Below are 14,725 nucleotides of genomic sequence, written 5' to 3'. Positions count from 1 at the left end.
CATTTCAAGGGCATAGCAAATCAGAGGAAGATCTTATCCACATTTTTTTCAGAATTTTTGCAGCAATACTCACTTGCATCCACCATTTCTACTGGCATTGTGTGTCTCTTTGTGCATCTGTAGCTGAATTTCATTGAAAAACAGTCCCCCACAAACAGAACATTTATGAAACTTTTCAGCTATGTGGGAAGTCAAATGCTCTTGCAAAGCACTCAAATGAAGAAATGTGGCTTCACAAACTACACTTGTGTTGCCTAACACCTTTATGTGTTGTCATGTGAATCTTCAAATGATCTAAGTGAATAAATGTTTTTTCACAGAGAGAACACTTCAGAGGGCTATCCTCTGTATGAATATTCATGTGGGCCTCTAGACCACCACTGCCAGAAAACTCGGCCTTGCAAATTGTACATTTATGAGGCTTTTGACCTGTGTGAGTCTTCACATGAACCTTAAGACTATTTGACTGAGAAAATGTGCTGGTACAAAAATTACATTTGAAAGGCTTCTCACCACTGTGAGTTCTCATATGGACAGTTAAATGACTACCCTGAGCAAATGAAGCTTCACAAATTGTACATTTATGAGGCTTTTCTCCTGTGTGGGTCCTCATGTGAACATTTAAGTAATTATATTTGTGAAATGAAGCTGCACAAACAGTACACTTGTACGGTCTTTCTCCCGTGTGTGTTCTAACATGTGCGGCCAAATTATCTGACTTGGAAAATATGGCATCACAAAAAGTACATCGATACGGCTTCTCACCTGTGTGTGACCTTACGTGATTTGTCAGAGTACCTGAGTGAGAAAACGAAGCACTGCAAAGTGTGCATTTGTAAGGTTTCTCGCCTGTGTGAGTTCTCATGTGAGTCTTGAGTTGAGAGGGCCTCGAAAATAATGCACCACACACAGGACATTGATGAGACTTCTCACCTGTGTGAATCCTTATGTGGTCCTTCAACGTAGCGTACTGAGAAAACGAAGACTCGCAAAAAGTACATTGGTGTGGTTTCTCTCCCGTGTGCGTCCTTATATGAGCCTTCAGATTGACAGTGTGGGAAAATGTAGCACTGCAGAAAGTACATTTATGAGGCTTCTCGCCTGTGTGTGTCCTAATATGGGCCTTCAGGTTGCCTGATTGAGCAAATGAAGCTTCACACAGACTACACTTATGAGGCCTTTCGTTAGTATGAGTTCTGATGTGAACATTTAACTGGCCAGGCAAAGAGAAAGATGCTTCACACAGAGAACATTTATGAGGCTTCTCTCCAGTATGGGTCATCATGTGAGTCTTCAAGTTACCCGACTGGGAAAAGGCTGCAGGGCAAAGACGACACTTGTAAGGCTTCTCCCCAGTGTGCGTACGAATGTGACTTTTTAAAACAAACGACCGAGAGAACAAAGCACTGCAATAATCACATTTGTAAGGCTTCTCACCAGTATGATGAGATCTCATGTGAAATCACCTCCAGCGGACGGAAAATTCCCTCTACATCTCCCGCCCAAACTATCCTCCGAGAAATATTAACTGATTAATAATGGCCACCTGCCCGCCCGCCCATCTCCCGGAACACGCGACTGACTGCACGCTAGCTACCTATCATTATATTGCTTCGCTACCTAAATGATCACTTTTTATTGGGTTATTTCTTTGTGATAACAATAATACTGACAGAAAATAATCAAATATGGGTACCCACCAAGAAGACAGAAAAAAAAAAACCGCGCGACGATCTTACAAGAACGCCAGCCACAACAAAACGGAGACAAACTCGTTTAGTCCCCTTAGACGCTGATTGGCTGACGTATAAAGTGGGCGGAGTCATGCAAGTCGAAATCCGTCATGAACGATACATTGAGACTGAACGTAACATCGCTCAGACGCTCACAGACCCGAACGTGACGCAACATTCTGCAAAGTCATCGCATACGTGAAAGATGCCCACGCAGTCACGATCTAATAATAATAATAATTATTATTAGCTCTAAGAAATGAAGTAAATATACAATAGAAGGACAGAGACCGAGTTATCGACGACAGAAAACTAAAGACCACAGTGACTTTCTCAAACAATTGGAAAGTCGCAGTCGGCGTTGCAGACGACTTCACTGTTCACTGCACGCAAGTGGCCTAGAATAAAGACAGCATGCTAAATGAATACAAGAAATCAAATATTATAAAACTATAGCAATTAAAAATTCCCCGAAAAATAAATAATAATAACAACAGCAGCTACTGTTTTAATGACAAAAACATTTAGTTTGAAACATATTCGATAAGAAGAATAAAAAAAGAAAAAAAAAAATACTACAAACCTCTACGCATTTGAAACCTGCATGAAATATACCAAGTGTGATTCACCTTGGTCGGATCACGTGTTGGACTCGTGATCGACAGCTATTTAAGAGAGCTCTGAGCTCATGACTGATCTAAATGCTGTGACCTTAAGAAATACTTTTATAAATAAAAATATAAAACAGCCCTAAAAAATCATATCAAAAATATAACACTGCGCTACATTTTAATACAACTTGTGTTTGTTCACACTACATATTGTTGACATAGCCAACAAAAAAAAAAAAAAAAAAATACTACCAATAAAACCCCCGAAAAAAAAACTTGAAATAATAACAACACACTAGCTCAAACCATGATCACACTAAAGAGAACTGAAAAAAATACTCACGCATTGAACACCGCATATCGCAGCAATACCACCTGTGACTTACATTTATGTGTGTGTGTGTTGGGTTCCACTAACTGATTTTGAGGTACGGAGAAAAGGAAAAAAAAAGATTAGAAAGAAAAAATGCGCATGGAAGCATAAGTGTGTGTGGGGGTGGCGTGGCTTTCATGTGCAAGTAGGTGGCGTAAAGAGAGGGGAAAAAAAAAAATATATGAAGAAGAAAAAAATTAAGCCATCGCCTTCAACCTCACACACTACTACAAGAAAAACAAGAAGCAAAGCAAGCGTGGAAAAAAACAAAATGAAAAGATACGGGCGCGCTTCACCTACGTCGTGACTAAAAATATGAAGTTTAATGCGAAAAACGGCCGCGCCTTCGCCATCCCAAACTCGTCGTCAATCCTCCCTCCTCCTCCTCATCATCTCAATCATCCCCTCCTCCTCCTCCTCCTCCTCCTCCTCCTCCTCCCTTCATCCCTCCTCCTCCTTTCCTTCCTTCCTTCTCCCCTCCTCCTCCTTCCTTCCTCCTCCTCCCTCCCCTTCTTTCCTCCCTCCCTCCCTCCCGCCCGCTCTTCTTCCTCCTCCCCTCCCTCTTACTCTCCTTCCTCCTCCTCCTCCTTTCCTCCCTCCATTCCTCACTCAACCCCGTCCTTATTCCTTGTCCTCCTCCTCCCTCCCTCCCTCCCTCCCTCCCTCCCTCCCCTCCCTCCCTCCCTTCTTCTTCTTCCTCCTCCTTCTTAAATCTAAATTTGTCCAGTTTATAATTAACTAAATGTGGGGCACAAATGATTCAAACAACTTGTAAGTTTATATGTAATTGGGACTTACAAGTCGTCGATTTTGGAGTGTATGGGTGAGTCGGTGGCTGGCCTGTGTGTGTGTGTGTGTGTGTGTGTGTGTGTGTGTGTGTGTGTGTGTGTGTGTGTGTGTGTGTGTGTGTGTGTGTGTGTGTGTGTGTGTGTGTGTGTGTGTGTGTGTGTGTGTGTGTGTGTGTGTGTGTGTGTGTGTGTGTGTGTTGTATCGACGTCGTTTTAGCTCTTCCTGAACGAGTACATAAACGGATATCCTACAAAACATATACATATATATATATATATAACATATATATAATATGTATATATATATATATATATATATATATATATATATGTGTGTGTGTGTGTGTGTGTGTGTGTGTGTGTGTGTGTGTGTGTGTGTGTGTGTGTGTGTGTGTGTGTGTGTGTGTGTGTGTGTGTGTGTGTGTGTGTGTGTGTGTGTACATATAAGAATCTAGGTGACTGAGGAATGGTTTAGTCAAGTACCTGACATAAAAAATTCACAGAAAATCAAAAGCAATCTATCAGTCATCAGATTAGATCAAATTCGCCAATATCAAATCGGCGTCGCTTGTCGGTGAATCCGCAAAAGAAACATGCATCAATAAACAAATGGATGAAATAGATAAATGAATGGAAAGCATAAATAAATGAATAAAATAAATAAATACGTCAACAAATAAATAAAATGAAAGTCACATCGTAGACACCATACTTGTGGCAAAGCCCCTCCCTCCCCATCCTCCCTACCGCTCCCTCCCTCCCTCCCTCCCTCCCTCCCTCCCTCCCTCCCTCCCTCCCTCCCTCCCTCCCTCCCGCGACCGTTGGCTCTTCAGTGGTTAATTAATGATGTTTTTACCCCATCTGCATATATAATATAAGCCCCGCTAAGGTAGTGTGTATCCAATTGGCACACCTCTTCCTTTTACGTTACGATTGTTGACATCGGATGGGGAAAGTCTCATCATTATATTTCTGCACATGGTAGTTTAGAAACAAAAATTGTGTATTGTTTAGGTATAAAAAAAACACACTATAATTGTATACACAACTCTATAATAGAGAAGGAATTGTCATTATGCAGTTTTTTTCAATTTCATTTTAGGTTGTCGTAACTAAAAATGAAACGTACTATATACTACACCGAAGATGAGTTAGCACAGCTTGTAAACTAACTCTGATGAGTTTCAACGTGGTTGTGATGATACGGTGGAGACAATAAATGATGAAAGTAATCTAACCATCGTGACTGTGGATGAGGGTTCTAGCTAGAGAGAGAGAGTGCCAAGGTGGCACAGTGCTCCTCCTCGCCTCACCACCATACTATCATCATAGTATAGTTTTGGCGTCGCCAGAGACATTTATTGAATGCTCACAAGGTCCTCATCATGGGGATCTATCTGAGTGCTGTCATTACATCCTGACTGCCTTCCCCTCTCCCTCCCTCTCACTCACACACACACACACTCCACATCCGGTTACTACCTCCTCTCCCCCCTCAGTGCATACATACAGAGAGAGGCCTACGCACCCTGCCTCCCTCCCTCCCTCCCCCTCTCACACTCCACTTCCGTCTCTATGTATGTAAGTGCAACTACATCATTTCATACAAAGAATATATTTTTCACATAGAAACACAATTTCATAAAAGAAAAATAATTACATGCATCATTTTTACACATTATACATAAAAATGCATTTCCAAAATCACCCATTTTCATTTAGTCAGGACAAAGTTTTTTTTTTTTTTTTTTTTTTGTACAATTGAGGTTTTATAGGTTTGGTGTGAAGTGAATTGACATATGTAGGTCATTTTCATAATTTTTTTTTTTTTTTTACCAAGTTCCTTTTATAAATTATTAGGCTCAGGAACACATAATCTTAATACTTTGATTTTCTGTCAAAGATGTGTGTGCGTGTAAGGTCATAGCACTACTAATAGATTTGTTATATATGAACTCTGAGCTCTCTTCCAAGAGGGAAATAGCTGTCACTCACTAGTCCAACACGTGATCAAAGACCATGGTCAATCACACAGACACACACACACACACGAACGCACACGCACGCACACACGCACACACGTACACACACACGCACACAGACACACACACTCTCTCTCTCTCTCTCTCTCTCTCTCTCTCTCTCTCTCTCTCACACACACACACACACACACACACACACACACACACACACACACACACACACCCGCAGTCGCCGCCAAAATATACCAACGGACGCAGGTAGTGGAAACAGTTAGGCTGCGTTTCCACCGAGCGAGTCAGGGCCGATTCTCGTCAAATGCTGTGAATTCGAATAGCTGGAAGAAGACTTTGTTTGCAACATTCTAGACTTCCCTAAGAACATTTCAACAATCTATCTAAGATTTGTAAAGGTTCAGCTCCTTTGATTTCACCATTCGGTTTCTCAATACGTGACGCAAAGGCAATGTGATATTTGAAGATGGAAAAAACGAAAGATTGTAACCGAAGCCGTTTCTACCTAAACGAAATCACAACGGTTGAAGAGAATCTGACGACTAAAGTGTCAATTGGATTTAAACTTACATGTTGAACAGGTAGTTTGTGCCGGACAAGCATTGACATGCATAGCGAAACGATCGCTGATTGGCTGCCGAGTGGCGACTGACATGTGACGCTCGTGTCCATATTAAACTGCATGTGTGTGTGTTTGTGTGACGTGTGTGTGTGTATTTGTGGTATGTGTGTTGCGCGTGTGTGTTCATGTGTGTGTGTGATTTGTGTGTGTGTGATGTGTGTGTGTGTGTGTGTGTGTGTGTGTGTGTGTGTGTGTGTGTGTGTGTGTGTGTGTGTGTTGTGTGCGTCGTGTGTGTGTGTGTGTGTGTTGGTTGTGTGTATTATGTGTATTTGTGTGTTATGTGTGTGTATGTTGTGTGTGTGTGTTGTGTGTGTGTGTGTGTGTGTATGGTGTGTGTGGTTATGTGTGTGTGTGTGTTATGTGTATGTGTGTGTGTGTGTGTGTTGTCATTCATTGTGTGGTCATGTTATCATGTGTGTGTTATCATTGTGCATCATGTGTGTGTGTACATCATAACATCATTTCATCATCATAAAACATCTCCATCACATCATACATAACATCATCATCATCATCATCATCCATCATTATCATCCATCATCATCATCATCATCATCCATCATCATCATGATCATCATCCATCATCCATCATCATCATCATCCATCATCATCATCCATCATGATCATCATCATCATCCATCATGATCATCCATCATCATCCATCATCATCATCATCATCATCATCATCATCATCATCATCCATCATCATCATCATCATCCATCATCATCCATCATCATCATCATCATCATCATCATCCATCATCATCATCATCCATCAACACACAAACAACATCAACATCCAATACATCATCCCCATCACCATCATCATCCATCATTCATCATCTATCCATCCCCCATCATCATCATCTCTCCCTCATCCATCCTCCCCCCATCCATCATCCATCCATCATCCTTCATCATCCATCAAAAATCATACCATCATCCATCATAAACATCATCCGCCATCATGTCATCATTCAAACTTACATGTTGAACATCAGTTTCATTCCATCATCAGAAATCACCCATCCCATCGCATCATCATCATTGATATTTCACATCATCATCATCAGAGAACACTGCTAAGAACATAAGAATGAGGAGACTGCAAGAGACCATAAGTACACACAGCTCCGTATGCATCCAGTTTATAACCAACACATACACATACCACAACACACACAACACAACACACACACCACTGACACACACACAACACACACACAATACACCTCATCTCTCTCTCTCTCTCTTTCTCTCTCTCTCTCTCTCTCTCTCTCTGTCTCTCTCTCTCTCTCTGTCTCTCTCTCTCTCTCTCTCTCTCTGTGTGTGTGTGTGTGTGTGTGTGTGTGTGTGTGTGTGTGTGTGTGTTGGTGTGTGGGTGTGTGTGTGTGTTTGTGCAGAGAGAGAGAAACACCACCCACGCATACATGCACATTGATATGTACACTATATACATACACAGAGAGCTCAAGACATAAGATATGACCGATCTGTGAATACTGTGACCTCACACGCACGCGCACACACACACATACACACACATACACATACCCACACACACACACTTGGTTGTGCTCTGGCCTGCCACTACTGAGCTCCTTCGATCCTCGCCCGGGGCTGAAATGTATCAATATCGCAGCGCTGTGGGTGTGTGTTATGTTGTGTGTGTGTGTGTGTGTGTGTGTGTGTGTGTGTGTGTGTGTGTGTGTGTGTGTGTGTGTGTGTGTGTGTCTGTGTGTGTGTGGAGGGAAATAGCTGTCGATCAGAGTCCAACACGTGATCCAAAGGACTAAGTGAATACACACACACCACTCATAAGACTATGACTATGATGAATTATTCTACGTGATCAAAGACCATGGTACATAACACCACACACACACACACACACACCACACACACACACAGATACACACACACACACACACACATAAAGACACTAATGAATATAAAAAAAACATACGTGATCAAAGACCATGGAATAACACATAACATACACACACACACACACACACACACACACACACATACACAAATAGATACACACACAGACACACACACACATACACAACTAGATGCACACACAGACACACACACACATACACACACACACACACACACACACACATACACACACACACACACACACACAAACCACCACACACAACAACACACACACCCAAACACAACACAAACACACACACACACACACACAACTAGATACACACACACACATACACATCCTACCAATATATGGATCAAAAGGTCTCCTGTCGGCATGCTCCGCCTTTGTAATCCTTTGTAAGATACACACACACACACATACACACACACACACAGACAAACACACACATACACACACACACACACACACACACACACGATAGTGGCCTGGAGTTCCTGGTTCGAATCCTGCCCAGGGCCGAAATTATTTCGGTACCGCTGCGCTTCGGGTCGTTACTCTGGCTCTCATGGGCGGGAAGTTGGGTGTGTGTGTGCAAGGTCATAGCATTATCCATAGATCGGACCTACGAGCTCTGAGCTCTCTTCCAGGAGGGAAATAGCTGTTGATCACGAGTCCAACACGTGATCCAAAGACCAAGTGAATACACACATACACACACACACACACACAATTTACTGAGGTAAATAAAATGGCGTTTGTGTTTTGCTTATAGCTGTCCCATGCTAGTAGACAACAACATGGTGGGTCTGATAATAGAAATTACTGATATCTGATAAAATGGGATGACAGAATACAAGAGGCAGAAGATTGAAAAAGAACAGCTTTCCTCACAGAGTAATAGACAGTTATATGTAGATGAGAAGTGGTGTGTGAAAAATAGTTTAGATAAAATGAGATGAAGGAATAGCCTTCCGTAAAATACAACTAGGTACAACTAAGTAAATACACACACATACGACACACACACACACAACACACACACAGGACACACAGGCCACGCTCACACACACACACACCCAGCTACAGACTCCGCGGAGCAGCAGCTCGCGGGGGCAAGCTAGCAGCCTTCGGCTCCAGCTCGCTAGCAGCAGCAACTGCAACAACAGCAACCTGCAACAGCAGGATCTATCATCATCATTCATCCACCATTATCATCATCACCAGCAGCAGCAGGCCAGCAACAGCAGGATCATCATCATCATCATCATCACCATTATCAGCTATCATCATCATCTGCAGCAGCAGCATCAACAAGCATCAGCAAAGCATCACCATTATCCATCATCATAGTCATCATCATCATCGTTCGTTCGTCGTCGTGTTGGACTTGTGATCGACAGCTATATCCCTCTCGTACAGATGATGATGATGATAAGAGTATTTGATAATTATAAATAAATAGTTACAATATAGAGGGGATATAGCTGTCGATCACAAACTGTTCCAACACGTCATTCCAAGGACTATGGTGAATCACACACACACACACACACACAATCACACACACAACACGCACACATCACACACACACACACACACACACTCACACGCATTACACACACTAACAAACACAAAAAACACACCACACACGGTGGCGCGGGTCGGTAGAGCGCTGGATGGGATGTTACAGCTGCGTGCTCGCAGTACCCAGTTCGAATCCTGCCGAAGGGCCGAAAATCATTTCGGTCTCGCTGTTGCTTGCGGGTCGCGTTACTCTGACTCTCGTGGGCGGGGAGTTGGATGTGTGTGTGTGGGGGTGAAAGGTCATAACATTCCCTATAGAATCGGTCATACTGAGCTGCTCTGAGCTTTCTTCTGGGAGAGAAATAGCTGTCGTATCACGAGTCCAACACGTGATCCAGAAGACCAAGTTGTAATAAAGGCAACGGATTTCTCGCCACTTCCCGAACTCCCTCACTCCAATCGAAAGCCAATTGCATTTTTAAACTCACAAAGTTTGTGCCGCAACATTAGTCTAACCGTTTCTTAAAACAATCTGAGAGTTTCAGCGCTTTTTCTACATTGGATTTACTAAGTCTATTCTATTCCGTTGACCACCCTATTTAGTAAACCAATTCTTGCCTATTTCCCCCCCCCTTTTTTTTCCCCCCCCCCTTTCATTCTTAAATCTAAATTTGTCCAATATCGTAACCATGAATGTGGGGCACATACTATTTCAAAACAACGTGTAAAGTTTATATGCAATTGGCACCTACAAGTCTGGCGATTTGGGAGTCTTCGGGTGAGTCGGTAGGTGAAATACATCTTTCCTTGATTAAAACCGTTAGGCTATGACGACAGTTGGTGCTTGTCGGTATGTACGTCGTGATCGATAGCACCCTCCTGGAAGAGAGCTCAGAGCTCGTAGTGTGATGTGTGGGTAATGCTATGACCTTGCACACACACACACACCCAACTCCCCGCCCACGAGAGTTGGAGTAACACCCCTCAGCGCTGCGATACTGATATATTATTTCAGCCCCGGGCGAGAGTCGAACCCGGACCTCCGTAGTGGCAGGCCAGAGCTCTAACCACAGCGCCATGTGTGTTGTGTTGTGTGTGTGTGTGTGTGTGTTGTGTGTGTGTGCTTGTGCGTGTGTTGACGTGGCGTATGTGTGCGTGTGAGCGCGGTTTCTGATCGTGTGTATGTGTGTTGTGTGTGTCTTGTGAGAGCGGAGAGGAGGATGAGTGAGAGTAGAGAGAGATTCTACCATGGTCTTGGATGACGTATTTTGGACTCGTGTTTGGATCGACAGCTATTTCCCTTCCGCAGGAGAGCTCAGAGCTTCATATATGACCGATCTATGGGTTATACTGTGACCTCACACACCAACACACACACACACACACACACACACACAACACACACACACATATATATTGTTTATATTATTTATATTACAACTAGATACACACACAGACACACTCACACAACACTCCCATACACAACTAGATACACGACAGACAGACACACAGGACAGACACACACACACAGGACACACACACACAGACCGCAAACACACACACACACACACAATTGCAACATGCATGCACATTTGATATGTACGCATATATCACACAGACAACACACACATACCCCATCATATGAATGAAGCAGAGTGCAGGGGACCGTAAGTCCTACTACACTTGGTCAGCTCCGTATCCATCACCCTGTTGTTTTAATTTGATGACACAAAACGCATATACACAAGCAATCTTTTGGGAGTTTTTACCTATTTGTAAATGTCGTTGTCAACACCATCATCGTCATCGTTGTCATCGTCATCTTCATCAATCGTCGATCATTATCATCCATCCATCCATTCATCCATCAAGAACGAAAGGCATGACCTTGCTAGTGTTTCTGGCCGCCACTACGGCAGTCCGGGATTCAATTCTCGCCCAGTTTTTAAGGATTATCAGTATTACTTCGCTGGGAGTTGTTACTCCAACTGTCGTGAGGCGCGGAGTTGTGCTATGTGTATGTGTTGCGTGTAAGCTAACAGTGTTTACCATAGATCGGTCATATATGAGCTCTGAGATCTCCTTATGGTGAGGGAGAAATAGCTGTCGATCACGAGCTCCAAACACGTCATCCAAGACCATGATGAAACCCACACCACACACACACACCACACAACACACGCCACACACACACGCACAATGCAAAAACACACACATACATACACATGTACAACCACGCATTACATTACACGCACACACACACATACTACACAAAACATCATGGCATATCAACCTGGAATTGAGTTTGTGTTATGGAAATTGAAAAACCACTTCAATAATTACTTATTAACGAAATTATTACTTATATATAAAGTATATATATATATATATATTATATATATATATATATATATAATATATATATATATATAATATATGTATATATATTACACGCATAAATCCTCAAATTAATCGAACGTACTATGTGTATATATATGTTTTCTATTGTAAACAGAAACATTTGGGTATAAAATATTTCTTATGATATGCATTATTTTTATTTACCACATGTTAGGAAGATATATCCTGTGAAATGCTGGTTTTTCATGCTGGCCGTTGGTACTGTACATACATTTCAAACGTATCTGAACGAAAGGATATCAATGATTTCGATATATTGAACGATTTTTTTATTTTTATTTTCGTTTTTATGGGAATATAGATGCGCAGTAGGTTTTCGCATTTTTTTCTTCATTGTAGATAGGTGCAATTATATATATATATATATATATATATATATATATATATATATATATATATATATATATATATATATATATATATATATATATAATATGAAAATTTTAGGCCACAAATAATCGAAGACGATAACTTGATACATACTCCTCGTATCAACCACCACCGCAATAAAAAAAAGATCACGGAGAGATGCCAAGTCTGTGTCGCCTAGGACGCGACGATTAACAAGAGTGTTTAGGGAATTACTTACACCTAGTACATACACGGATATTCTTTTACATCAATGATTAGATAATAATATTTGATAAAGTTACCTTGTCAATCTTAGATAAGCAGAAAACTTAATAGTTTTTATATGAAAATCTATACGTACATAAATGTTAGGTTAGGGACGCCGTTGCCATAAGTATTAGTTCACATGTAATTTTTTTCCCCAGATCGCACGTAGGCACCTTTTTGCCACTACCCAACGTCTTACAACGTTGAATGAAATCTTCACTACGACGAGCCTGTAGTCTTAAGTATATTTTTTTATATATATATATTATATATTATATATATAGATATATATATATATATTTATACACACACAACATGAGAATCTAGATGACTGGTGTAATGTTTTAGTCTAGTACCTGACAAAAAATTCACAGAAAATCGATAGCAATCTATCAGTCATCAGATTAGATCAAATGCGCCAATATCAAATCGGCGTCGCTTGTCTGTGAATCCGCAAAAGAAACATGCACCAATAAACAAATGAATAGAATAAATGAATGAATAAGATAAATAAATACGTCAACAAATATATCAAATAAAAGTCACATCGTAGACACCAATACTTGTGGCAAAGTCCCCCTCCCCATCCTCCCTACCGCTCCCTCCCATCCGCGACCGTTGGCTCTTCAATGCTTAAATAAACAATTGCCTCGATCTTTCGAAATGTACGTTTGAACTGAGAACAGTGACGTCACACACATATCTTCCATCAGTACATGACATACTTAAATGACAACCAATAAATAAATGCGATAAATAGATAATTGAACAACATCGGGCAACTACAAAGTTACCACAGCCGATAAAGAAATCATAAATCGGCACAAAACTTAAATGTTGGTCGACTGCAAAACAAGTCTGACATCACAGAGCAGATTAAAGGTTTACAACTGCCGATCACGAGTCCAGCACGTGATCCAGGACCTTGATATACTAATGAAATTACTCTTTTAATGATTGAGCTGGAAATACGTACCTTTCAATTTTATTATTCTAAAAATCAAATTAACCCTTAAAAATTTTGTCTTATTAGTGTCGTCCATTTTTTTTTATTTGTAAGAAAATGATATCCTGGAGGGGATAACGTTGTTACATACATACAGAAATCCTCTACGAGAAAAAATAAACACATTACATATATCAATAGAATTTAAAAAATAAAGTAAATAGCTTCATAATAAGCAATACGATAGAATAGGTGTAACAAAAAAACAATCAAACGACGAGTCGACTGCACAACGACGCGGACATTTGTATGTCAATCTAAATAGGATTAATTGGAAATCATGGATTTAGACCTAAGTTCTGAATTATACAAATTCGAGGCGACGTAGCATAAAGGGGTGAGTAGCAGACGGACGGGATCTCGCGAGCGTTGCTCCTCTACCGTTGTACGCATACAAATTAGCGTCAAATCACACGGCTTGTTGGCCGCAGTTGGTTCCTATTAGATAATCCGGCATAAGCCAGCGGTCCCTTTTCGATTCTAGCCCAGGGCTGAAATCAAATCAGCATATCTGTACTGCGTGGCGGTACTCCAACATTCCATGAGCAGAGAGATATAGAGTGTGCGTTTATGTTCACAGCCATTACCTAGAGATCGCTCCATATACGGAATTTTGAGCTCTATTCCGGGAGAGGCAACAGTGGTCACAATTCACGAGTTCCAACACGGGATACTTTTGGATTACGGAGTAAAAATAGTTAGTCTAGGTACGCGTGTTACACGTTTTTCAGATTATTGCGCGCACCGTAAAAGACTAGAAATGTATTCAAACCTACGCTATTTTTTCAAATTGTTACGCGCATTGCTGCCAGTTTCGCCTCCCATTTTTTCGAGAGAAAGTCATGCAAACGGCCAAGAGGGAACGCGTAGATTAATTGCTCCTCAACATATATATCTATGGGAGAACCCTATTCAGTCGCCTACTTAATACCTTTTCTTGATATATATATATATATAGTATATATATTTATTTATATATATATATCATATATATACTTATATAAACGTATCCCACTTGTGTATATTACTACCGAATGCGGGCATTGGCTGGGGGTGGAGTCGAGTATAAATATAAGAAATTTTTCTCAATTTTGCTTCCCCCTTGATAGCCCAGGTGGGTTTTAAT

General features: G+C 41.2%; 1 protein-coding gene across 1 annotated transcript; it reads right to left on the bottom strand.

Moving 5' to 3' along the window:
* Positions 1 to 232: 232 nt before the first annotated feature.
* On the bottom strand, positions 233 to 1,456 carry LOC143030341 (uncharacterized). The gene has a single exon (XM_076193494.1). The coding sequence runs from the start codon at positions 1,454 to 1,456 to the stop codon at positions 233 to 235; it is 1,224 nt and encodes a 407-aa protein (XP_076049609.1).
* Positions 1,457 to 14,725: the final 13,269 nt, after the last annotated feature.

This window comes from Oratosquilla oratoria, chromosome 12 (genome assembly GCF_046742065.1).
Source record: "Oratosquilla oratoria isolate Oo_2021 chromosome 12, ASM4674206v1, whole genome shotgun sequence".
NCBI classification, from domain to species: Eukaryota; Metazoa; Arthropoda; class Malacostraca; order Stomatopoda; family Squillidae; genus Oratosquilla; species Oratosquilla oratoria.
Note: the sequence above shows the minus strand (reverse complement) of the source record. Positions and strands in the feature narration are given on the sequence as shown.